Here is a 27,251-nt window from a genome sequence, read left to right as displayed (position 1 = left end):
TGAAATCCTAACTTAAAAATGTAGGCACATCAGACTCAGGATACAGAGCAGGGATGTTGGTTGGGGGGAGCTCAGAAGGTAAATCCTGTATTTTTAGACCTTCCATAGAAAAGCAAAATGATGAGGCAAAAAAAAAAAAAAAAATTGAAATCACATCTCTTTTTTGTGTGTGCCCTATGCTCTGTATTCTAGAAAAACTCAAATTAATTAAAATACAACAATTAAACTGGGTTTTATAAAACATCTTTTACTTAAAAATGAGGCCTCCTGGGGGCTGTCAACATAGATGTATGTGTCACACATGAATAAAGCAAAGTTAAAGCATGAAACTTAACTGGTATAAAATTAGTGCCAGAGAGTGCTTTGCAACCGTTTTACATGAAATAAATACTACTATTTTAAACCCCAGTGCTTCCCTATTGAGGCTGAATCATGGTAAATGAAAACCTCTTTGGGTTGGGAGAGCATCTGGAGCTGGGATGTGCAAAATGGACATGGAGCTCAGTTTTGGAGTTGGTGGCAGAGGTGGAGGGCGATGTGGGAGGGAAGATTCCAGCTGGGAGGAGGGAGGGCCCCAAAGGACTGGTGAGATGGTGTGGGATAAGCAGGGATGCAGCTGGGTGACTGGGGACAGTTAAGAAGGATGTCTGAGAGTCAAAACTGAGGTTGCCCATGTTGCTGTGATGTAAATCTGCCATCATTTCCACCTTTTGCAAACCTTTAGCTAATTAACCTTTTTTTTAAGCAAGGTGACTATGAAATTAAAAACTCTCTGGGATTTAACTGTTTCCTTTGCTGTGCAAAAGGTTTTGATCTTGATGAAGTCCCATTCAGAGTATCTAGGGAGGTCACTGGACTTTTAGTTGGGTATGGAATGGAGGTTTGAGCAATCTTATCTAGCAGGAATATCTGAACAGGTGACTGGATTACCCAAGACTACTTAATGTGAGTGAACTTTATATACATATCAACATGGCATTCTTCCCTTGAAGTTCACCTATTTTTGAACAGGAAGATGGGTATAGAGAGGCAAATCATATATAAACAGCTGAATCTCCGAAAGTACAAAACCTCAGTAAGTATCTTTCATACGATTTTTTGCCTTCTCTTTCTGCATTTTGATAAGTTGCTACTGCAGTGGTCTTCCAGATGCAGCCAGAAGATGAAGAACACTGGGAGGCTTGGGAAATAGGGTGGTCTTAATAATACATGTTCTTATCCCACCAGCCTGTAGAGGTAGAAAAAGGTTAATGAGAAATTAGGAGTCCGTTGAAGTAGATAAGCAGAGTCTCAAAAATCCTATTACCACTTACTTCCAGGGTAGAGTCTGATGAAAAGTTTTCGCACCTCATCATACACCCAAATCAGAATGGCAAATGGCACAGCCACAAACCAATACTGAGGCCTGGAAGCAGAAAGGAGGAAGGTAAGTCTGAATGTATCCAAAGAAAGGGCCAAGCACCCTGCCAGTGGGCAGAGGGCTTCTTGTTCATTTTTCTGCCCTACTGGAAAGAACAACACATCCATTGGGTCATACAACATAAAATTGGCAAGCTTCTTATTTAAACTCGACTGTGACTGGTAGAAACAATATATGCCTTTGAAGTGGCCTACTGGATGAAGGTAGAGATGGGATGGTGTTAGAAAACCCACTGCCTCTTCTGGGAAAACTCACAGGTCAAAATCTCTGACTAAAATAGAACCAATTTGGTTTTATCTCATTTGAAAGCCTGAGGGGAAAAACCCCACTGGAATCCTAATATTTACTTAGGCTGTGACAGCTCAGACAGGGCTGGCTCTTTCCTGTCTATTTAAGAGGAACTCACCGGAGCATCGTGAAACTCAGGGCCGTGACACTTCCAAGCCCGTAGGAGAGGATTAATGCAATGATAATCTGTGAGGCAATCCCCACCCAGATGACTTTATTTCTACAAGAAACATAAAAGACAAACAGATTCTGAATTCACATGGCCATAGGACCACACAGTAGGGGAGTCAAGGCCTCATGTATTATAGGCCCAACCCTCATCATTACTGCATCGAATTCCCAAGGCTGAACTACCAGGTTGGATGTGGGCAGTACCTGAAGAGACCCTGCTGGAAGATGGAGTTCCTCCTGGTTTTCCTGATGATTAGATCTGCTATTTGTTGGACCATGATGCCAACAAAGAAAGCCGTATAGCCCATCCATTCTAAGTATTTCCTTTGGTACCATGTCTGTCAATGGACAAAAAGGAGACTGTGAAACCCCAGAGGGAAGACTTCAGGAATATTTCAATGTAGTTCTGTCAAGTTTTACTCTCTTCCCACCTCACCAAGATTGACAGAGGATCACCTCCTTGTGTTTGGAAAAAACCTTTTTTTTCTTTATTCAGTTGAGTAGTGAAAATGCTAACTTAATTGATTTGGCCCCACTGTGGGTATTGTTGGACCTGTCACTCATCCATACCAACTGCAAAGCCAATGTAAGAAAGTGAGCTCAAGGCATCTAATTCAAGAGAGGAGGCTGAGTTCTGGCAAAGGCCAAACCAATATAACAAAGCAGTCCATAAGCCCTATTAACTAAGAAAACTTCCACCTTCTCTGTCTCATTAAGGCTGTCCAGGGAAATGAAAGCTCTGCATCAGTATGGGCAAGGCAGTGAGAGGAGGGGAATAGCAGGACTTTGAAGGCAGAGCCTCCTTCCCTTACCCACTGTTGTCCATAGCTGTCTTCCAAGTCATTCACATTGCTATCTTCCCATTCCACCCGGATGTTAATGAGAATGCTGGGTTTAAAGCCCTCCTGTGCATACACAGTGAAATATACAACAAAAGCTCCCACAGCTTGCATGAGGCCTGAAAGCACAAGAGGTAAGGACAGATGTTCATACATGACTTCAGAATTGCGCCTGTGCTCACTTTCCTTTCGGTTCCTCCCATCCCATCCCAACCCTGCCCCCAAGGAAAAACAGTTTCTGACTGTGACTGGAATGAATTCTCAGGGTGGTCCTTTATCTGACAGGTCAGCAATGGCTTCATCGTACCAATGTGCAGGTAAGAGTATATGGCAAGTTGCTGATTCACCAGTCTGTCCTTCTTCTTGTGGCGAGGATTCCTGTTCATAATGTCACTTTCAGCTTTCTCATAAGCCAAGGCAATGGAGGGGATCTAGAGGGAAGACAGTCCATGAGGCCTAGCCCTGAAACACTGTGCTGTACCAACAGAGCGATAATGGCAGTGGCATAACCATGGGCCTCAGGGTGGGAGGTGGGGTAGACTGTGGTGGTGGTAGGGTTATGTAACTGGTCTATCCAGGGTGTAGGCAATGGGGGTTCATTGTTTCTAGAGAATTTAAAAACAGTTTGCTTTAAAAATCAATCTGTTTTTTTATTATCACCATGTGCTGGCAGTTCTAAAGATGCTAACTATAAAACATGTTGTTTCCCCCTCTGGGCAGATTTTTCCTACCATCCTCTCTTCCTTAGGCATGCCACTGGAACACACTGGTTCTCTCACAGGTCCTCCCACCTGGAAGGCTTGTTAAAGGTCAGATCACTGGGTCCCACCTCCCACCTGGGGTCTCTCCCAAGGTGTGAGCTGGAGCCAGAGAATCTGTGTTTCTAACAATTCCCCAGGTGATGCCTGAACCACACTGTGAGAAGCACTGCAGTGGAGAAAAAGAAGTGAATTGAAAGAGCCTGGAAAATGATCTGACTGTAAACCACGAGGACCCCAGTTCCCCTCTAAGGCAAAGATATCTTTTATCTCTCTGCAATGTGTTGATTGCCTGGGTATTGTATCAAACAAGAGGGTAGGAAGTGGCCATTTGGAGCATCCTCACTGTGAATTCAGCTCGCTCACTGTTGCCTTTCCCCCCCTTTGCTTACATAAACTGGAACCATGTGGGTAACTGTCCTGATACTTTCTTAAATGGATACATACCAGAAGAAGGAAGGGTTTGGGTGATATTATTGTAGGTGAGGCCTGATCAATGTGAGGCCTGATCACATGTTAATACCTTCTACTTCTAACTGCATGTAGGTGAGGGGCTTCCAGATCAGATTCTTTGACTTGACAAGGGGCAGTTGTGGCTTATCACATAGGCCATTGGGCCCCTGGTGTTACAGGGGCTATTTAGTGATAGCTCTATCTTCTCAAAGGGGAAGGGAGGCATGTTAGCTGAAACTGACCAATGGCATATGCTGGCGGGAGGCTTAAGAACTCAAGTCTTGAAAAGCTCTTATTGGAAATGAAGTGGTTTTAACTTCCAAACATTTGAGAGCTCTCTCTAGTCCTTTGCTTTGAAGTGTGGCTGGTGGACCAGCGGAATTGGCATCACTTAAACGCATGTTAGAAATGCAGAACTTCTGACCCCATCACATCGAAGTTTGAGGAGCACTGACTTAGTCCATCTCCTCAACCTTGAAGGTAATGGCCCCAAAGTTTACACCTCCTGGGTCAATTATCAGAATCTGTTCCCTTTAGTGCTACTTACTATGTCTGTGCCCAAGTCGATGAACAAGATAGTAATGGTGCCAATCGGCAGGGGAAGCCCAACAATGATGTAGATCAGAAAGGGACACAGCTCAGCAATGTTCTTGGTCAGGGTGTAAGCGATAGTCTTCTTTAAGTTGTCAAAGATCAGGCGACCTAGGCAAAGATGTTGCTTTCATAGGACTTGCTTTTGATCACCCCAGGTGACCCCTGTCTTCGTAAGACCATTTGATACCTCACTCACCTTCCTCCACCCCTGTGACTATGGATGCAAAGTTGTCATCCAACAAGATCATGTCAGCTGCATTTTTGGCTGCATCAGAACCTGCTATCCCCATGGCAATCCCAATATCTGCCTTCTTTAGAGCTGGAGAGTCATTAACGCCATCTCCTGTCACAGCAACAACTGCATTCTATGGGGACACATGAGAGAATGGGAATCAGCAGATCTAAGGGGTCATAGAGAAGGAAGATCAACATAGTCTCCCTTTTCCTCTGGAGGATATAGGGCCAACTGGAACTGAGATGAATGGCCTGTTTTTGGGAAAAGATAAAGCCGGGAAATCCCAGAAGCAGGAACAACAAACTCCAAACAAGATGTGTTCCATAATTAAAACCATTGTATGTGGCAGGCTAAAGTGGATCTTTTATATATTGTGTCTTTACATTTTTTCTTCTGTATCTTACATTTTCAAATCTTTCTATATGCACACCTACCACAGGACCAAATGTTTCATTGTCAGAAAGCCCTGTATGCAGGAAGCTCTCAAAGGAGGGTGGAGGGGCAGCCCCGAGAGGGTAGAAATTTAAGGTTATAAAGATAGGCAAAGAATTATCTCTCGAGAGGTTTAAGAAGTGTCATAGCCCTGATCTGGGATCCAAATCTCAGCCCTACATTTCCCCACAGGACAGTGACAGACCTGAAAGGTTCTCTGGGTGCTGCTGACCACCCACCTGCCTTTGACAGCCCTCCACAATGATCAGCTTCTGCTGGGGGGACGTCCGGGCAAAGACGATCTCTGAGTAGTTGGTTAAGAGCTCATCCAGCTGTTCTGGGCTCATGTCCTTCAGCTCCATGCCAGTCACCACTGCAGCTTTAGCGTCCCTAGAAGGGCCAGAAGGAACTGAGTGAGGCAAAAGCTTGGATCTTAGGCTGAAACATTGCTCTGGGCAGGAAGTAGGCTGAAGCCTCTTTGACTTCACCTGGAACCCAATGTCCTTGACACTAATACTTTAGTACTAATACTAATACTTTAGTGGGAAGATAGGGGTTATGAGTTCTGGGAACACTTTGGTCCCCATTTCAAGATAGTAAACTAAGGTGAAACAGGAAGGTCATTTTCTGATATACAATCGGAATAGGCCAAGTAGCCTTTTGCTTGTAGAAATGGGTGGGAACATCTGTGGGGCAATGTTTGACTTAAGGAGTAAAAAGAGGGTAAAAAACCTTCCTGTTTGTACGTTTTGGGTCCTAGACTTCAGCTTATGTCAAAACACATGGTAACCATTCTTCATTGTTGCTTATTTCAGATTTATAGTATCTACAGCACAATGGCTGTGTAGGCAGAACAATTATTGAGGTCCTTTTTGGGGAAAACTGCTATCTGCTGCTGATGAAAGTAAGGTTCTAGAAACTACTGGTTATGCAGATCTGACTGTGATGTTCCCTGCTAAACCATTTCAGAGGCTTTCCACTGTGCTTAGAGCAGACCCCAGAGTCCCCAATGTGGTCTGCAAGCCCAGCTGCAGCTGCTGCTGTTGAGCCTCACCCTTTGGCTCTCCCCTACAGCCCGTGGGACTCCCAGCCCTGAGTGCCCCACACCCTCCACTGCCCTCAAGCCTTCATAACCCTTTTCCAGTCATGCGTGTCTCTCACCTCACCTTCCCTTGGCTAACACTCCACATTTTCGTTTTCAAATCTTAGCTTATACACTCTACTCACAAAACACTGCACTCCTTTTTTTTGTTTGTTTAGAGCTTTTTTTTTTTTTTAAAGATTTTATTTATTTGTCAGAGAGAGAGAAAGGGAGAACACAAGCAGGCAGAGCAGCAGGCAGAGGCAGAGAGAGAAGCAGGCTCCCCACTGAGCAAGGAGCCTGATGCGGCACTCGATCCCAGGAACCTGGGATCATGACCTGAGCCTAAGGCAGCAGCTTAACCAACTGAGCCACCCAGGCGTCCCATGTTTGGAGCTTTTTTAGGCCCATGTTATCTATCCCATCTCCCATTCAGTGAGGTGAGTTGCATGGCTATGTATAATCCTATTATTTTTGGCATTAAGGAGGGCACGTGATGTGATGAGCACTAATAAATCATTGAACATTACATCAAAAACTAACGATGTACAATATGTTGGCTAATTCAATTTAGATAATTAAAAAAAAAAAAAACAAGTTAAGAAAAGCTCCAAAAATCTTTTGTCGATGAATGTTGTTTATACAAAGGAGTGCTGGAATACTCTCAGACTTTCAGGTATTGTTGTGCCCAGAAGCTAGAATTCTGTGTGGTCGTCTTAATTGGTAATTTGTTGCCCTGGTAATAATTTATTAACTGACAGGTCTGTATTCTGAAGAGTATAAATGCTTGGGTAAACCAGAAGAGGTTCATTGGTTTCTCTCTTTTCCCCCCACATTCATGAAATTATAATAAAGCCAATGACATTTATTTTTACACTGAGACTTTGGAGTCTTTAATCATTTAAACTGTCAACAGTCCAGGTGACTCTGGACTCCTCCCACTGCTTGAACCCTTGTCCTCTGTGTGTCCTTCACTGTACTTATCACATCAAAAGTAGCTTTTATTTTTCTGTCCCTCTGCTTAGATGGAAAGCTCCCCAAGGGCAGAGGTAGTGTCTGGTCTGTTTGCTACTACAGTTCCAGTGTCCAAGACAGTGCCTGGTATATTGTGGGCACTCAAAAATTAATTGCTGAGGGGCACTGAGGTGGCTTAGGTGGTTAAGCATCTGCCTTCAGCTCAGGTCATGAGCCCAGGGTCCTGGGATTGAGCCCCACCTTGGGCTTTCTGCTTAGCAGGGAGTCTGCTTCTTCTTGTCCCTCTGCTTATGTTTACTCTCCCTCTCTCTCAAATAAATAAATAAATGAAATCTTCAAAACAACAACAACAAGAAAAAAACAATTCTTGAAAGAAGTAACACATTAATGAATGGATGTACGAATGGACTAAAGGACAGACATACTACAAGAATTAGAAGACAGAAGGAAAAACTGAGTCTTTCCTCAGGAAGCTTTCATTCTATTTACTACCAAATAAAAAAGAAAACTGTATGTTCATATAGCTACACATTATGAAGCAACTAAACAAATACTTAAAATAAGCACTAAGAGCACCAAACACAGAGGGTTCTTAATTTTCCTGGTTATACAACTGGATCAATGGCAAGTAATTTCATGTACATTTTGTTTCAGTTTTTCTCACTCTAAATGTGGCACTGAAGTTTTCAGATCTGCTCCATTGGGTTTTTAGGTTTTTAAATTTCATATAAGGAATATATCACAGGTAATTTTCATGATACCAGTGGTACCATGGTACCAGCCTGGCATTACCCTGAGAGAGTGTGGGGCAAATAGAGGATTTGCTCCAAATAGCACAGCTCTTTAGAGCCAACAAGGATAAGGAATTGAATAAGAACTTTAGTTTCTGCTACACTGGTTCTGTGCTTACCGCTTGTTAACTTGCTCCACAGCAATGTGGAGGCGTTTTGCAATGTCTTCCACTGTTTCACTGTTGGCTGAAATGATACCCACACTCTTGGCAATAGCTTTTGCTGTTATTGGATGATCACCTGTAACCATAATAACCTAGAACACAAACAATGAGAAAGGCATGTGGACAATGAGAAACTTGGCTGGCCAGACAGTATCACCTACTCTACCATGACCTGGCAGAATATTAGTGATTATCGTGGTTTGCCCATATGGGCAGTTCTTGATCTTTAGATCAAAGACAAAACTGTCTCTGAAGAACACATTGATCTCATTGGCTCTGTCCTTGCTTCTGAGCTTCTTACATTTCCTTTTCTGACATTAGAGGAGGCCCTTTCCCTTGGATGTTACCTTACTTGTGAAAGGGCTAGTGGACGTGTACTTGAGAGAGCTTCATGTTGCTTCGGCAGTCTTGCTATTAACATGGTAATTGAATTAATTATTTTGGCTTTGGTAATATGAAGGCCAATGGGTTTTGGAGGCCAAAACTTAAGATTAAGTAATAAAACCTTTTATTGTCTATCATCGTCTAGGGCAAGATAAAGTCAATTCATGGTGTTCTCACTGCAGTTACTATTGTTGTTTGTTCCACACAGACACAATATTTTGCCTTTATTGGACAGTTACTAGAATCTTAATATAATGAAAGTAGAGATAAAAAGGGGGGGATTATGATATTTATTTGATATTTATCTGAGATTTAAATACTATCTCCTATGACAAACATCCTTAGATAACATAAAAGGAGGACTTCTTAAGTCAGGATACTCCCACCTTGATCCCCGCGCTTCGACATTTGGTGACTGCATCAGGTACAGTGGACCGAGGGGGATCAATCATTGATAACAGCCCCACAAAACAGAGGTTGGATGTGGGAAAATTCATGGCGTCTACATCAAATGTGTAAGTTTCTGGAAACTCGTCTGCTGGCAGGTAGAGATGACAGAAACCTGGAATGCACATGCATTTGGGAGTCAATGAAATTAGGTAAGAAATAAAAGGAGGAACATTTTCACACACTCCTTTACTATTTTACTAATACTTGAGAGTATATTAGAGTTGTTTCATTCTTTCAATTTCAACATGCAAGCTGTAATTAGGAAGGACTTATTTTTTTAAAAAGATTTTATTTATTTACTTGACAGAGAGAGAACACAAGTAGGCAGAGAGGCAGGCAGAGAGAGAGGAAGGGAAGCAGGCTTCCCGCCGAGCAGAGAGCCCAATGTGGGGCTTGATCCCAGGACCCCAGGATCATGACCTGAACTGAAAGCAGAGGCTTTAACCCACTGAGCCACCCAGGCACCCCTAGGAAGGATATATTTCATTCAAAAAGTAATTTACTATGTGCCCACTGAATTTTCTGGTATGTTCTAAGGATATAGAAACTAAGAGGGGGGTAGCCTTAGCCTCGGAAGATGTCTCAGTTTAGTGTACGGACAGAGACATAAAGAGGTAAAGCATAAAAAAGCATAGTGAGTGTTATAGGGTAGAGCCACCTGGGGAATCAGGAAAGACTTCCTCGAGGAGGTCACATGGGAGTTGACTCTTGAGAAAAGAGTTAAAAGTTTTTCAGGGAGAAGGGAGGGTTAGGGACAGGAAGGCCATCTGAGGCAGAGAAAACAGCACGTGCTACGACATAAACTGGGGAAAGAATCTGGGACACCAAGGGAAGGGTATGAAGCTTGGTCTTTGCAAGGAAAGTGTGAGAGAAAGGCCATTAGGAATGGAGAACCTTTTGTTACTCAGAAGGCATCTGCTTCTCATAGGTTAAGGTAGAAGGGATTCCTGTGTCTGGTGGGACCCCTAAGATCATGTGACTTTCTCATCAGCTTTTATATCAAATTTATTCTCAGCATGCCCCACAGCCTTACACATTTCAGTAAAGCACAGAGTCTGAGGGGAAAAACACAAGGTTCCTCGAGTGGTTCTTGTCAGATGGGTATCAGTCCTGCCTTGAAAACACTACCTGGTGCTGTGGGCTATTTAAGGCATGCTTAAAGCATTATCACCACATTTAATTATTTCATTTGCTTTACAAGCCCAAATATCCTTTAGAAATACACATTCCACAGATTCCATCTCTATTGGCAAGAACTTTTATGATGTTTAATGAGCCGTATCATCAACTGTGAACTTCTGTTACCTTGAATTCATATTCTGTAGTTCACAGGTGCCGTTCTGTCAACCCAGATTCTCATGACAGAACATACCACTTAGGCTACCACAATTAGGCATCTACCAGTGGCTGTATTTCTATGGTTTCTCCTCCACCTCCGACAACCCTGTCTCTATTACTGGCAGTATTTTCTCCCTAATAAGCAAGTGAGAAACTTCAACATTATTTTTAACTTATTTTTCTCCTCTAACTAGTTGCTAAGTCTTACCTGTTCTGCCTCCATGAAGTCTCTTGTGTCTGACCCCTCCATCACATTATGAGTGCCTTGGATCAAATTCCTACCCTCTTTTACCTCAATAAGGGCTGCCACTTCCTCCTGAGACCCATGCCTCTCCTCTCCCTGCTACTGCCAAGAATTAAACTCTATAAGTCTGTTTGGTTCACTCACCACAAAGCCTTTTGTGGCTCTCTGACTTTGGAATGAAACCTTAGTTCCTCACCCACATAAGGCACTCCATATCATGCCCTCCAATCTATTTTTCCTGCCCATTTCCTAGGAACTATGTCATCTCATCTATCTGCAACACTCCACTCAGACTGGCTCACTCACAATGTGGTCACACACCCCATCCATTTCTAACTCTGTGTTTTGGCCTATGTTGTTCCCTCTACTTCAAATATTTTCCCTCACCTTCCTTCAAGAATTGTTGTGCAAGGTCCAGTTTAAAATATAACTCCTTCCACGAAATCTTCCCAGATATTCTTTATCTGGAAGCAACCCCACCCTCCTCAGTACTTCTATATATTTATCATATTCTTCTATGATTCATGTGGATGCCATAGCTACTCAGCTAGATAATAAGCCTGTTTCCACTTATGCCCTGACTTGGCCATAGAGCCTCACACCCAACAGGTGACAGGTAAGGGTTATGTCACCAAGAGCTCACCCAACACACGCTCCCCCAGGCCTCCCAACTCCATGTACGCTGTGTGGAAGGCCTCGGCTGTGTTCTTGTCCAGAGGCTGCTCCTGGCCATTGACCATGATGGTGCTGCACTTCTCTAAGATCCTCTCAGGAGCCCCTTTCATCACCAGGAGGAAGCGCTGGTCATTGGGGTCATCGGTTTTGTGTATGGAGAGCTGGGAGGGAAGGAACTGAGCATGTTAACATATTCCCTGCCATTGGATGGTGACACCATCCTTACTCATAAGGGCCTGAAATGGACAATCTCTTAATTAGCAAAGATTAAAGGTATCCCTTTCTCTCATGGGCTACTTATCCTTGAAATGAAAAGGAGTGTTCACTACAGGCATGTTCTATCCTTTTTATTTTGTGGTCAAGTAGTATGTGGAGATCTAATCTTGGTCCAGTTTAGGCACCCTGAACTTGAATCCAAAGTAAGTAGATCTCATCTTTCAAACAGAAACTAGTTGCTTTACGGAGGCTAGATGTGGCTGTTGTGCTGTGAAGTCTTGTGTATTGAACCAGATTTGGGGTGCCATGGGATTCAGGGGACCATCAGCCACTTTGTCTTGCTTCTTGTCTCTACCTCCCTATCATAGGTAGCTAGGTATTTTGAGCTCAGGCAGGCATGAGGGCAGCAGGAGTTCCTATGCCTCTTCGTCTCCAAATCAATCCAGTTTTACTGCCTGGTAGTGAAAGAAAATGATAGGGGTGGAGGAAGTAGACACCCTTACATACAGGCTTTCAGGACAATTAAGTAACACAATTTTAATATCAAAAATCCTCTCACCTACTGATTCTACTTCTAGATTCATCCTAATAAAGTAATTGGGAAAAAAATCTGAAAACAAAACAAAACAAAACAAAAAACCCCAAAACTTTATTTAAAATGGCTTAGTTTTATGGAAGCTGTTGTTATATACCAGGTACTCTTCTAAACCTTCGAAAGGAATTTCAGGAAGCTGGAGTGTTTGAAAGACAATCAGTAAGTTACTTAAAAAAAAAATCTACCATTTTGGGTCTATCAGTTGATTCTAAATTCTAGTTCTTAGCCGTCTGGATACCAGAGCGGAGCACAATAAAAAATAAAAAAGTAGAGGGCAAATGTATATATATATTTTAATAGCCAAGTAAACACATTAAAAAAACCTCAACTATCTAACCAAACCAAACCCAAACCTCCCATCTATTACCACTATCATTTCCTCAAAGATAGGATATTTTAACATTTAAAAAATAAAACAATAAACACTTTTATAGTATGTACTCTTCTAAGTGCTTCACACATTGACTCATTTAATTCTTGAAACTACCCTAAGGCTGTGAGTACTATTATTATCACCTTTTACAAGGAAGGAAACTGAGGCACCAAGGGGTTAACTGGCATGAGAAAGGTCATGCCCTAATAAGTGGCTGAGCTGGGATTTGAATTCAGACTAGCAGGCTCCAGAGTCCCCATCTTAATCAAGTAGCATATAAAGGATAATCTTTTAAATTAAATACATTCATCTTTATATAAAACTTCATAAAACACCGTCCTAATTTTCCAGTTTGCCACAAACTATTGGAAATGTTTTTATGGGCTGGTCTCAGTTTGGAGAATTGTTATTCTAAAATCAGTAAGACACAGACTTTCTACTTTGTTTCCTTTAGTTGAATGATACCCCAGAGACCTTCCAAGGTCACAACATAGAAGACTCTTTTTTGAGTGTTGCTCATGTGTAGATATAAAATGGCACTAACAGCCTCCAAAAAGGCTCTTTGGCCTCTTCTGCAGGAACTCATAGAGGTCTTCCTATCTATCAGACTATCCGAGTAGTCCTAACTCTGGGTAGCCTACTTTCCCCTTCAACATTTAGGACATGAGGCCTCTTGGAACCTGCTTTTTCTCATTTGTCACATGATGAGGAAATTCTTTACTAGAGTAGATGGAGCCCCAGCATGATTGCGAGTCTTATCCCTGATTAGAAGGGCTCTGGCCCTTATTAGCTGTGCGGTAATGCTCTGTACCTCAGTTTCCTCATTCTCAATCTTATGGAGTTGGGAGAATTGAGAGATTGAATACATGAAGAAATTAGCATATAATAACTATCATTACTATTGTTATATTAGGATCATTACTCATTCTATTTTCCTTTCTGTTTTGAACAAGAAATCTGATTTACTGGCTTTAATATTTTACTTCATACATTTTTTAGTTGTCTATTTGGCTAACTACAATTCTTCTTTGGCTGGTTATCCACAAAGATGTTTGCAACACAGTTATTTCCCAATCCTAAATGCCGTCCAAACAAAATGTGAGGGTAAACACCAGAAACTTTTACACAAACATGTTTATCTTATTTATATACTTTCCTGTTATGCAAAGACCAAGTCACAAGGGCCTGCTCTCTGCTTTGGTCTATGGGAAGTCCCACCTGCAGCAGTAAGCCAGGCTACAAACTGTCATTTGTCCCACTCTGAGGAGGATGTAGCTAGATGACCATTGGCTAGTCTGGAATGAGTGAACACAGATAGGCAATGATAGCCATTTTCTTCCTGAGCAATGGGTAGAAAGGAGGTCCCTGTCAACTGCATATGGGACAGAACTGGAAAACAGCATGGCTGGTAACAGTCATCTGAGAGACTATTCATTGGTCTTCACAAAGGGCAAGGTTTACTCACAAGGCCCTAGCTAAACTGTTCTGCTTCCGTGTTGTGGTAGACAAAGCATAGCCTTGGGAGTTGAAAAGACATGTGAAAATTGGTTATGCCACTTAGATGCTTGGGAACTCTGGTCACATCAACATTTTCTAAGGGCCTGTTTCCTCACCTAGAAATTGAGATTAATTACTCCCACCTCAGGCTTATCATGAGGATTAAATGAGAGAATGTATGTAACGTGCCAGATACAGACTAAGGGAGCATTAAATGTTAGTTCTCCCCATTCCCCCACTTTTCATTTATCCTTTAGGATGTGGCTTTTGCCCCTCACCTGTGCAAATGGTACCTGGTGGTGGTAGAGGTGGCATATGTGTGGGAGTGGGGGATGGATGTAATGTAGATTGATCATTCACAGGAACATCCAGGCCCTGAGAAGATCTTCACTTTTCTTTTTTCTCTACCTATTTCTGGCAAAGGAAAGAGGCCAGCAAGGGAAACCTATTCTGGGCATACCAGATGCCCAGGACCTGTATCCCTGAAGGCTACTTTTGAAGTCAAATATCATTCAAAATACATACTAACCAGAGAACACTTACAGGTAGAAATGCCATCCTTGTGGTAATAAAGATTCAGTTGTGAGGAAAAACTCACCTGAAATTTGTTGGTTGAGTTAAAAGGGATTTCAGCTACTTTGTGGTTTCTTTTTCTAATTTCCATCACATCACCTAAAATGACCTCTGAGAACTTCAAAAGAGCAGTTTCGGAGGCATCTCCAACCACAACTCTCTGAGAATCAAGAGATAACAAATATTTGTAGCACATAATGTTTTTCTTAAACATAATCTGGTTCTTTTGTGATTATTTTAAATGAGCCAGCAGATGGCCTAAGCTCAGTATCTAACAAATGACAGCACCACAATGAGCCACTGACCGAACCATGGTGGAGGTGTTAAACTGGATGATGGTGCTTACTGGCATTAGGGTAATTCAAAATAGTCTGAGCTCTGTGAGACCTGGAGGGCTGCATGAAAGAAACTGCTACAAACTAGTCTTGAAAGATGGGTGGATAACTGACAGAAAGGAAAAGAAGAAAGCCTTCTGGAAATCAGAATGCCATGAATGAAGGTATGAAGTGGAAGAATTCCACTGTAAGTGCTTGGATGTCCAGGTGGAAATGGGGGATGCAGAGATAGAGAGGAAGCATTAAATGTTAGTTTAATGAAAGGCAGGCAAGGTCCAAAGCTTGAGCTGCAGAAAACAGATGCATGGAAAGTCTTTGAGCAAAGTTAAGTGAAGCGGTCCATCTAAAGAAGTATTTAAGGAAAATTCCTGGTATGCAAGAAAGACTGGGGGGAGGGATAAACTGTAATCATGAAGGCCAATCAAGAGGTTGGTATAATTAATTAGATGTGAGGTACTGGCAATAACAGAAAAGTAAAATTATGTATTTATTTGAAGCAAGAATAATAGGACCTGGTGATTCACTAGATATTAGGAACAAAGAACGTTAATGATGACTTCCAAAAGTTTTGGACTGGATAGTAAGTTAAAATGGTTATGCCACAGAAAAGTAGAAAAGGGACAAGATAATGACTTAGAGCTTGGCTGGGTACAGGTGGAAAGTGGCATGTATAATTTGTTGAAAGCCTAACACGGCAAAACTTTCAAGTGGAAACACACAGCTAACTAGAGATCCATGGAGTTTGGGTGAAAAATCAGAATTGGAGATAAGGATCTGAAAGATATGGACAGAGAAATCATGGGCCAGGAGGAGAACTGATGAGCTGTCTGACAAAGAAAGAAAACCAACCAAACAAGAAGTCTAAGAAAAAGGAAGAGTCAGTGAAGGAAACAGATGGCAAACAGAAAATTCCGGAGAAGGTAGACTCAGTGACTGACTCAGAAGGAAAGGAGAGGGGGAGAGGAGAGAAGAAGGGGAGGAAGAAGGGGGAGAAAGAAGAGAAGTTTGGTTTTGTATATTCTAACATTCCAGGGCCCCTTAGCACTGCATCTAGGAGTGCCAGGAGGAATATGTTCTAAGGTCAATCCTTCTATTTCCTGCCAATTATATTTTAAACTTCAGTGAATGGCATTTATGTAATAAAGAAACTTTGATTATATCTACTTAGTTTGTAAAGGAAAGTAACTTAAAGGTACATTCATTTTCAGGAATGAGAATTTTCAATAGAACTAAATCAATGTTCTGAGGACTTTCATACATCTCTGATTTCTCAAAGCAAATAAGGGTAAAGAAAATTTTCTGCAGGTCTTGTGAGTCAGACTTGCTATTACCAGTACAAACTTTACTCAGTGGGAGAGATTTAAATCAAGCGCCAAATCAAAACAGAGAAAATGACTTCAAACGGGCTGTGATTTAAGACTGAGTGATACTGAAGCTTTACCTTCATGATGGGGACACTTTCTTGTCCTGGACTGAACTCAGCTCTATTACACAATGTTATTATCTTTGATAAGGAGGCCCAGGTTCCAGAGCTTTGATCAAAGACTTGGTCTGGAAAATAGAACAGTGGATGCTGTGGGTGCTGGACCTAATATCCATACTATTCAACCAATTCTCTGAGTCTGCACACCGATGTGCCATGTTCTGCTCAGCCCCCTCTACTCAAGTCCACAGCTTCAGGCCACACTGAGTGTTGCAGAAGACTTACTTGAATGGTCTTCACTGGTGTCAGCTATGAAGATCTGATTGTCAAACCACAGATGGGCCACGGTCATCCTGTTCTGGGTCAGAGTCCCAGTCTTGTCTGAGCAAATGATAGAGGTGGAGCCAAGGGTCTCCACTGCTTCCAGGTTCTTCACCAGGCAGTTCTTCTTGGCCATCCGTTTAGCTGTCAGCGACAGAGTCACCTAGACAGGAGAGAAAGAGAGAGAGAGAGAGGAAGAAGTTTTGAGAAAAATCATTTCGAACTCAAGCTCCGCAACATGGAAGCAACTGGAGCCAAACTGGTTTCAGGACGGAGGTATTGTTACAGATGTGGCAAAGCTGACCAAGTGGTTGATAAACCACATAAAGTCCTACGTATACGCCATATTCCTTTTATTAAATGTAGGAGGTAAACAATGTGCCTAAGTTCCTCAGTTGTCGAAATTGCCAAAGAGTCTTTTTTCTTTTTAAGAAATGTGAAAATGTAGGGAAGGTGTCAGGCTTCCTGAAAATCTGTAAGTGGTGGTTTGCATCTGTCTTATCTAGATCTTTTTTTTTTTTTAATCTTATCTAGCCCTTAAGGAGAAAGATAATATGCAATTTGCTGATAGTGCTCCTAAAAACGAAAATATAAAGTTTTCTAGGATAGTGTTAAAAATGTTAAAAATATCACAATTCCATTTGTCTAAGAAACAATCTATTCAGAATGTCCCATGGTGTCCCTTACAGGGAGTGTCACTCTGAAGATGGAGGAGGCTCGCAGTGTACGGTGGGCAGACACCCAGTACAGCAGAAAGCAGAATGCTGTGTGTTAATAGGGTCAGGGAACAGGCCACCTAGCAGCATGGACTCACAGTGACAGTGGCCAGGAGACCCTCGGGCACATTGGCCACAATGATGCCAATGAGGAAGATGATGGAGTCCAGGACCTGATACTTCAGGGACACTGCGATGATGAAGAAAAGGATGCCAATGGAGACGGCCACTCCTGCCACAATATGAACAAAGTGCTGGATCTCAATGGCAATGGGTGTCTTCTCATTTCCAACTCCTGAAGCCAGTGAGGCGATCTGACCAATGATGGTGCGGTCACCCGTGTTGATGACCATGCCAGTCGCTGTGCCTACAGGTGAAGTAGACATTTTATTCTGGGGATCCTCAGCTACGAGGGAACCACAGCCTGCTTACAGTCCTCTCTTTGCTGGTTTACATGATCAATTAGCACACAACATTACAAAGTTCTCTGGGCTCTTCAGTTCCATGCAAGATATGGTAAAAAGACAAGAGCATAAAGCCTGTAGGGGAGAGGTGATATGGGTGGGGCATGCAGTCATGGGAACCAGCCAGACATACCTTCCAGACAGGTTGTAGAATAGAAACCAATGTTCTTTGTTTCCAGGGGACTATCGTGGGTAAACTCAGAGGAACGGGGCTGGGGTTCAGATTCTCCAGTGAGAGATGAGTTATCTACCTAGAAGAAATTTTGAAAAAAGTTCAAGACTGGGCATCTTGTTCCCTGCCCCAGTAACATTGAGATCTAGAAAGACAACCGAATAGCAACTAGTTATGAGCGTGATCTTTGAGGTGCCCTCTGGTGCTTACCTTACAGCCCTGAACAGACAACAACCTGACGTCTGCAGGGATCCGGTCTCCTCCTCTAATCTCCACTATGTCCCCCACCACTAGCTGCTCTGCCGGGATTGTCTTCTTCTCTGAGTCTCGAATGACAAGAGCTTGCTACAAAAGAACACAGAGACAGATGCTTCAGATCCTAGAATGATGCCAACTCTCCTCCATCCACATCTCTCCACTTCTCCAGAATGGAGGCACTGGAAGGCACAGCTGTCAGGATGGCAAAAATAAAACAAAAACTTTTGCTTGAGGCCTGAAGACACTAAGAACTATCTTTTCTTGAGGAGGAACTCTTAGAGATATTCTTGGAAACAGAAAACGCTGCTGTGGGCAGATATAACAAACTACCAGCCCAAGCATGACAGAGAGGGACAATTAAGGATGAATGATCTTGGCTAGGATGTCTGGGAAGGACTGTAATGGCTGAGCCAAAGGGTTTAATACTCTTGCTCGCGTCAGGAAGACTTGAACGGGGTAGAAGGCAGATCTCCCACTTCTTAGCATGGACGAGTCCATCCAGAACCTTCTCTAGCTGGCAGCTCTGTGGGCCAGGGGCAGTGTGGTTTTCCCACTGTGCTGACAGTGGTGTGTGATTTCCCTAGAGGACTCCTAACATGGGGTCCTGTGGGAAGACAGGAGCAGGGGGCCTCCCTTACCAAGAGCAGTTTGGGGCAACATGCAGAGAGACTCCAAAATGGGTGCAGAATTGGTCACAGATAAAAAATTGTAGGTTGACCTCCTTGGCTACTGGGGAACACTCCTGAACTTCTACAACTCGGTCTTAGAAGCTCCTGAATTCCTTTTCTTTGAACAGTTCACCAAAGCTCAAGAACAATAATAGAAGATGTTGTGTGATGACCGATGTTTGTCTTATTTTGCTCTTGACTAAGCGTCTTCCTGTATCTTACTTCCCTGATGATCTCAAAACGCTGTGCGAAAATGGGGCTTCAGAAGGAATGCCTAAGACTTCTCAGATAGCAAAGGGTGGAGTGCTGACCCTCTGCCTCAGAGGCCCGCCCCACTCTCCTCCTTATCTGATGCTTCCTCATCTGAAGTCACATGGAGACCAGAGAGGGATGGCTGCCACTCACCTGGGGGATCATCTTATTGAAGGTGGCCATGATGTTTGTGCTTTTTGCCTCTTGGTAGTAAGCGAAGATCCCTGTTAAAATAACGACCAAGGCAAGCACGCAGCCCAAGTAAACCTGGATAAGGAGAAGCAGCATCAATCAGAAAAACAGGCTTCAGAAATGAGCCAGGTCCTAGGGCTAGAGCTTTCCTTGCAAAGGTGAGAGACATGGCAGTGGGATCCTGGTGTCATTTACAGGTCACAGAATTTACCTATTTAAAGTGTATAATTCAATGATTTTTGATGAATTTACACAATTTTGCAACAATCACCACAATCCAATTTTAGGATGTAGCCATCATCCCAATAAGACCACTACTGCCCAGTGGCAGTCATTCCCCACTGCCGCACCCAGCCCTTGCCACCTATGATCTGCTTTCTGTCTCTAGGATGTGCCTGTTCTGGACATTTCCTATCAATGGAGTCATACAGTGTGTGGCCTTTTGCATTTGGCTTCTTTCTTTTAGCATCATGCTGGACAGTTCAGTGTTTTGGTTTTAGTGCTGTTATCAGCAGACATAGATGCTCCCCATGTTAAAGGGATACAATTAGCTTTGAGGAGAGAGCGACCCAAAATATTTCACATGGATGTAGATATATTTTTTCCCCCTTAGGAACTTATAGTGTGTGTGTGTCTCTCTCTCTCTTTAAAATTCATGCTCATGCTGCCTCTGAGACATCAGAAAGTCAGCTATAATTTGTATTTTACAGCTGGCAAAATTATTGATTTTCCTAAACCTGCACAGTGATGGATCAGTGTGGACTCCTGATTGCAGCCCACTGCTCTGCCCACTAATGGCCTTACTTTAGGGTTGTTTTCCCATTACTAGTTTAGCAAACCCAGAAGGAGACCTCCCCTTACATTGTCCAGGGATGAGGATGTATTCATGGAATACTGGATCCCATAAGCAATCCAGCACAGGATGGCTCCTATCCACAGAAGGATGGAGAACCCCCCCACCATCTGCTTAAGGAACTTGATGATCTCTGGTGTTTCCTTGGGAGGAGTGAGGGCATTGGGTCCATTCCGAGCCAGGAGCTCAGCAGCCTGGGTGCTGGAGAGACCCTGAGAAAGCCAGACAAAAACAAATAAGAATTAGACATTTCTCTTCCCTCAGACAGATGTCATTCTTCTGCAGGTTGCGGGTAGGAGTTACCATGCCAAGAAGGGCCTGTGAAAAGTGGATGATGTCTTACCTCCCTGAACTCTCACTGTTTTAAAAAGAATATTTAATATAATGCTTAATATCAGCCTGGCAATGTACTCTGTACATTTGTTTATTTACCCTTCACAATGACCCGCTGATGAAGGTGCAATTATTATCCTCATTTTACAGATGTGGAATTTGAGGCACATGGAAGTTAAATCACCCAGCTAGTAAATGGGCTCCAGAGCCATTGTATTACACTTCGCTAAGGTCTTTCAGTTTCTTGGAGATTTATCCAGAGACAAGAGTAACTTGGCTAAGGAGGATTTGAGATACAAAAGCTAATCACTAAAGTTAAGGCCAATGTGGTAACTATCCACAAAATATTCTCTTTTCTGGAACTTCTACATATTGCACTGGCTAATTTTTCATCCTTAAGTCTGGTGTCTTTCTGCTTTTCTCTATATCCATCCTAAGTTCTAAGTTCTGCCAAACTAAATTCTACCAACTCAAGCCCACATGTATAGTCACTTCTTGCCAGAAGCCCTCTCTGGTAAGCATGCCTTCCACAAGTGTACAGAGGGCCCTCCACCCCTCATGAAATCCTGTATTGTGACTCATAAGGTTTTTTTTCCCCCACAAACTCTCCTTTAAGAAGAAAGTCTTGTCATTACTTTTTCTTCCTAATCATGTTGTAAGCTACTTAAAGGACAGCTTAAAGACTATCCAAGGGGCTCCTGGGTGGCTCAGTTGGTTAAGCTTCCTACTCTTGATTTTAACTCAGGTCATGGCATCAGGGTCGTGAGATCAACCTCTGTGTTGGGTTCCATGCTCAGTGTGCAGTCAGCCCAAGATCCTTTCTCCCTGCCCCTCCCCCTACTCATGTGTGCTCTCTCTCTAAAATAAGTAAAATAAATCTTTAATTAAAAAAAAAAAGACTCTGGAATGCCTGGATGGGTCAGTTGGTTAAGTGGCTGCCTTTGGCTCAGGTCATGATCCCAGGATCCTGGGACAGAGTCTGGCATTGGGCTCCTTGCTCAGTGAGGAGCCTGCTTCTCCCCTGCCTGCCGGTCCCCCTGTTTGTGCTCTCTCTCCCCCTCTCTCTGACAAATAATAAAATCTTAAAAAAAAAAAAAAAAGATGCTATCCTTGTTAATTTTTGTGTCCTTTATGCGGTATCCTGATTGTTTTGTAACAGAGGCTCAAATATTGGCTGAATAACTGGATTTGAAGTCACTAACTTGTAGTCAGAATAAAATTCATCTCTGTCATCACTGTCTCCTTCCTACTTTTTCTCTACTCTCTCAGCCCCATGTCTTGCCATGGCCCTCTTGACCACCTGACCAAATCTCCTCCTCCTTCTGCTTCTCTACCTTGGTAACTGGGATCAGGGATTTGTTCAAATACCCCAATGAAACAAAGTCCTACCTGCTATTTCTCTGAAAAGTCTCTGGAATCTGTCCCCTTCCCTTTCCATCTTACTGCTGCTGCCTCGTTTCAGTTCCTCATTTTATATTCCTGGGTTATTGTCTCATTCTTCTAGACCCTTCCATCTCCCACTTAAATAAAAAAGAAGTTCATCCACCTACCTACCTATATCTGTATATATCTTGTACCAGAATTCCCTTTTGAAAGCCAATCTTATTTAAATCACTTCCTTGTTTAGAATTTGTGTATAACTAATAAAGCCCTTATTCCTTAGTTTAATATGGAAGTGCTTAAAGGTTTCACCCAAACTGCCTCTCCACAGTCTCATTTTCCACCCTTTTCTCTCCCCTTTCCAAACACATTATCTCCCAGAAACTCCAGATTGCTCTCCAAATATACTCTGTTCTCCCTGGTCTCCTGGGTAGTCTGCTAACTTAAACCCAAATCTTCCTCCTATGTCCTGATTTAAACACTGCACCATCCAGGGAGCCCATTCTGGTTCCTCTGGTCAGAAGAATCTGTCACTCACTCAGCACACCATTTAGACCTTTCTCTTTACCATCTAAGTCGAACAGACTGGATGTTATGATACTCTCTTATATACCTGCCTCCCCTGCTGCTGCTCAGTCCTTAAGACCGGGGATCACCTATCCCTCTTTGGCCCTCTCACTGCTGGTATTGTGTGTTGCACATAGTGGGGCTTTTTGTTGACTTGAACAGATGTATCCAAATCTCCTGATGTCAAGACACCAAAGCTTTTGACATTTAATTTGAGTTTGAATTCACACAAGGAAGCAGTCCTTCTGTGGTGGGGGAATTTGCCAGACACCTGAGAGCATACCAGTCTCTCCTGGAGTCATCGTTCCTTCTCAGAGGAAGAGGCAGACAAGCAGTGTTGTAAGCCTGTCACTCTGGATGGTTGCTTTTTAACACTGGTTTTCCCCATTCTTTGATAAGACCTTATACTTCCTGGACATAAGGATTAAAAGCAACCTCTGACAATGACCATAAGGAAGTGTCCGAGCCTTTCTGAGGATACCACAGCTTTCCTGCAGTTATAATCAAAAGGAATGTTTATAGCCAGGAGTCCAGCTCAGCAGAGAGGCTTGACTCCAGGCTTTGGTTCAGGCACACCAGCTCTTGAAGTTAACCAGCCCTCTTTTACATGCTGGGCTTGTGCGTGACTGGTATTCTTAAAGTTGCTGCTTCAACCTAAAGATGCCGTCTACTTTTCCACACACTTTAAGCACATGGCTTTAAAGTACAGTCCTTTGCATAGTCCCAGGGCTTTTCTTCCCAAACCTTAATCCCTTGATGACTTACTGTAATGATGTTTGTACCATATTTCTTTTCCAGTTCCTTAATGCTGAGTTTGTGGTCATCCTGAAGTCCATGAAAGGAAGAAGAGAGTGCATTAATAATTCCAAAATACTCAAACCCTAAGCTTTGACCAGCCCATGAAAACTGAGAAGCACTGATGATAGGAGGAGCCAGGAAGTGAGGGAGAGAATGAGAAAACCCTCTGTGCCAGGTGGTTATTACACTGAGGGAAAAGAGAGTCTTGCTACAGGAGAGGCTTGCCTTCTGATTCACTGGCCCGGGGATTTTCTGGCCATCCCTTGAGTTCAGACTTAGTTTGTCCTTTGCCACATATTAGCTGTCTTTAGTTTTTATGAACAAAGTATGTCGTCTCAATCTGATCTTCAGCACATGCAAGTCCTAGCATACCTGTCTGCTGTCCAGGTACTGGTAATCTGGATACTTAGTTCAGTACCTGAGTTCTGGGATTAGTTGAGGGTGACGAGCAATACCAAACCAGACCAGACCCATCTGACAACTCTTTACCCATGGAGCCTTCATTGGGCAGGTAGTCTCTGGTAGAAGCAGCAAGCCTTTTCTTAATCAAGTACTTGGGACTCAGAGAGTTTATTTGGTAGAGAAGCCCTACAGATTTAAAACTGCCAAATAAACACCAGTATGACCCACACTTGCTAATTTTGTTATAGAATCGTTAAACTAAAGCAGAATTTTTCAACTTTGGCATTACTGACATTTGGGCCGATAACTATTTGGGTGGGGGGGGACTTCCATCCACTATATGTCACCTACTAGCACACCCTCCCTGGAGTAGTGATAACCAGAAATGTCTCCAGACCCCACTAAATGTCTCATGGGGGGCAAATTCCTCCTATCCTGTCCCTTGAGAGCCACTGGGCCACAGGATTAGAAGCCTTTTCCTGTCTCAGAAAACCTAGGGGCAAGTAAGCCTTCTTTAGCCCACCTCGACAACCTAGCACTCAGGATTCTTTAAGTTTTGATCATCTGAAACAAAGATTTATACTGTGATGGATACTAGAACTATCTCTTTTCTTAAGTATATGGAAAAAAAGGTTACCTGTTAAGAGATTAGATTTTCCAATTAAAAAATTATTTTGTCCTCTCCTCCGCCAGATTCTGCTTTACTCATTTAGTCATTGTACCAATATTGATTGAAAGATATTGCTGGGGATTCAAAGGATTAAGACAGTTTTGTGCAGTGTGCTAAATTCTGGGCAGATACAAGTAACAGGTGATTAGAGTCTCTGATTGCATGGATGTATCTCATAGTTTAAGGGGCCTATACAGTGAGGCAGAATAAGGCAGAATATCTTTCCTTCTTTAGCCTTGGCTTTGGGGACAAGAGCATGGGGGAGGGGGAGGGCCTGGAGGTATGGTGGGTGCCTGTGGCGTACCCTGCTGGCCGGCACTAGAATAGCTCAGGGCGTCATCCTATATCTCAGACTTCTGTCAGGTCATTACCCGCCTGTTGATTCAGCAACCAGGGATACTTTCTTTCTTGTCAAGGATCTAATGTGCCAGAGGGCATCCCAGTACACGGTCACAGATTAAATTATAGGATTCTTGTGAGAATGTTGGGAAATAAGAAGGAAAGATTTTCCTCTCTCAGCCGGGAAGCAGGGGAACACTAGTTAACACTACAAAAATTATCTTTCTATATTATACATCTTTACGAAATGCTCAAAGAAGGGAGATTCTCTTCATAATAAACAGGCATATGATAGAATGGATATATATTCATGTTATAAGTAGCAATTTTATGGAAGACTACATATGTCTTCAATCCTGAATGCTAGAGATACATAGGAAATAAGAATGACTATTATCTGGTGCTGTGCTAAGTCTTTCTCCTGCTTTATTTCACTTAACCTTTTAAACTACTCCAACAGGTAGGCACTGTTTTTTTTTTTTTTTTTTTTTAATTCCTATTTTTCGAAATAGGAAGTGAATGTCAATCAAACTGGGATCTGAATTCAGGTCAGTCCAATTTCAGGGCTGTGTGTTCTTAAATGTCTGTCAAAACATGCATGGGCAAATACCTAGTGGTGTGTTGCTAAATGTTTAACAAGCTCTCCAGGAAAAATAAATAAAAAACTCTGACTTGTATTTACTGATTTTTCACTATAACCAAGTTCTAAGATGCTAACCCAATGTCAACCAACTTGGCAAATTCCTGAAAATTTAACAATGGGCTTTCTAGCCCACATGAACTCACACCACTACTGTCTGCGCCAACAATAACAGTTTTAAAGTCTGCAATGAACTGAAGGGACGATCTAGTCAAACTTAAGGCTTGCTGTAGAAGTTTCCCCCTTGACATTCCTGACACATAACCTGTCACATTTCAATTCTGAGGTAGATCTTGCCCATGGTGGCCAACTTTAACAACTCCAAAGTTCTTCCTTCACAGAATAACATTGTGCTTCCATAAATTACAAAATTACTAATTATAAATAATAATTTAATTATGAATTGCATAAATTATAAAATATTCTTACTCTTTTCTCATTTTTTCCCCTCATTCATGCAAATTGTTTATTTCCCACTTTATATAAAGAAAATGGTGCTTTACTAAAGCTAAGTAGTTTGCTCCTGGTTACCAATCACTTAAGTGGAACTTAACTGAGCCCAAGGTTCTCTGAATCTAAGCCCAATATACTTTTACCAGTGAAAGTATTCTATTTCATGGGGCATACATAGCCAAAAACCTAGCAAGGTTAGTGGCTTTGTTTTCCTCCTTCATGGTTCCAGCTCTGGTAGTTTTACCTTATCAGCTTAAAAACTGGCAGTTGGGTACAGCTATCTCAATGAAGCAGCCAGGAAGGAGAGAGGTCTGGGCTGTGCCTGTGGGGACTGGAATAAAAGGCTCTTCCCTCAGAGTTCTAGCTGGGAGTGCCTACAACCAGAATGCAGGAATCCCGCAGAAGCCCTGACCCCCAGGGCAGATATTATCACACCATTTATTTTAAACAAGGAAACAAATCTCAGGCGGATTTTCAAATCCTTGAGACTGATCCTTCTTTTGTTAAGAAGCAGGCTATAGGGGCAAGTTCTCAAGGGGAAAGGGCAGAACTCAGTGGACCCATTTGGCTTAAGGACCAAATCAACTGACCAAATCCAGTTCTTTCCTAAGCTCCTCCTTATGGTGATTCTTTCTGGGTTCGAAGCAGTTCTTCAAGCCTCTATACTTCTCCTTGCCATTCCTCTCGTCTGTTTGTTGGATGTCTTTGGTTCCACTGAGCTCCACGGAGTAAATTTCTAGTGTTTTCTGAAAAGAAAGCAGAAATACAATATTGGTCCAAGACGGGTTTTCTGAAGAGGTGTCGAGCACTTCTTTTTGTGGGTCAGGGACCTACAGGGAAGGGAGCCCCCTTCATTCTCTCCTCTAGAGAGAGTAAGGCGCACGATGTGGAGAGTTTCTCTCTCCCTCACCTTCAAACTCCCAGGCCCTTTCTCTCCTTTCTTCTCCAGTGTAAAGGATAGATGGCAAAGCCCTGCCGGCATCTCCTCAGGGTGACCCCATCCTGGGGTTGGGGAAGGTGGGAAGTTACTTCCACCAACTCGAGACAAGACCCCTCCGCCCCAGGGTCGCCCTAGTACTTTGCTCCCGGAGTGCTCAGGGCACACTCGCGTGTGTCCCGCTTCTTGGGTGGGGCGTTGCCCACGGAATCTCAGTCCCGGGCAGGGCAGGCTTTACAGACCACAGCGCAGCCGTGTAACCCCCAGCCTGGCGACACCCGCCACATCGGAGACGTCCAAGGACCCCTGGGGTTCCTTCCCATAGCGTATGGATTTGGGTCTTCCCCCGCCCCCCCCCCCCCCCCAGTCAGCTCCGGGAAGGGAAAGGAGCCGTGCAGAGGTCAGGAGCGCAGAATAAAGATGGCCAGTCCTTCCTCTTTCCCCTCGTCTTCCATCCCCTCTATACGGGTCTCGGGCCGGCGCCGGGGGCTTGCACGCACCTTGGTCATGGCGAAGGCGGTGGCGCCGCCGG

General features: G+C 43.1%; 1 protein-coding gene across 1 annotated transcript; it reads right to left on the bottom strand.

Annotated features, from left to right (window-relative positions):
* Nucleotides 1–231: 231 nt before the first annotated feature.
* Nucleotides 232–27,251, bottom strand: ATP12A (ATPase H+/K+ transporting non-gastric alpha2 subunit). Its single transcript, XM_032838242.1, has 23 exons — nt 27,220–27,251; nt 26,373–26,528; nt 23,246–23,305; nt 20,209–20,412; nt 19,309–19,422; nt 18,188–18,322; nt 17,939–18,056; nt 17,440–17,708; nt 16,590–16,788; nt 16,323–16,432; nt 14,572–14,706; nt 11,261–11,453; nt 8,972–9,147; nt 8,157–8,293; nt 5,430–5,580; nt 4,720–4,888; nt 4,477–4,631; nt 3,026–3,149; nt 2,692–2,837; nt 2,084–2,217; nt 1,827–1,928; nt 1,314–1,405; nt 232–1,228 (listed from the first exon to the last, which is right to left on the bottom strand). Exons 1-23 carry the CDS (start codon nt 27,226–27,228, stop codon nt 1,200–1,202), a joined length of 3,117 nt encoding a protein of 1,038 aa, XP_032694133.1. The 5' UTR covers nt 27,229–27,251; the 3' UTR covers nt 232–1,199.

Source organism: Lontra canadensis, unplaced genomic scaffold, assembly GCF_010015895.1.
Source record: "Lontra canadensis isolate GAN:19392208 unplaced genomic scaffold, GSC_riverotter_1.0 scaffold103, whole genome shotgun sequence".
Taxonomy (NCBI): Eukaryota; Metazoa; Chordata; class Mammalia; order Carnivora; family Mustelidae; genus Lontra; species Lontra canadensis.
This window is presented reverse-complemented; position numbering and strand designations above follow the sequence as displayed.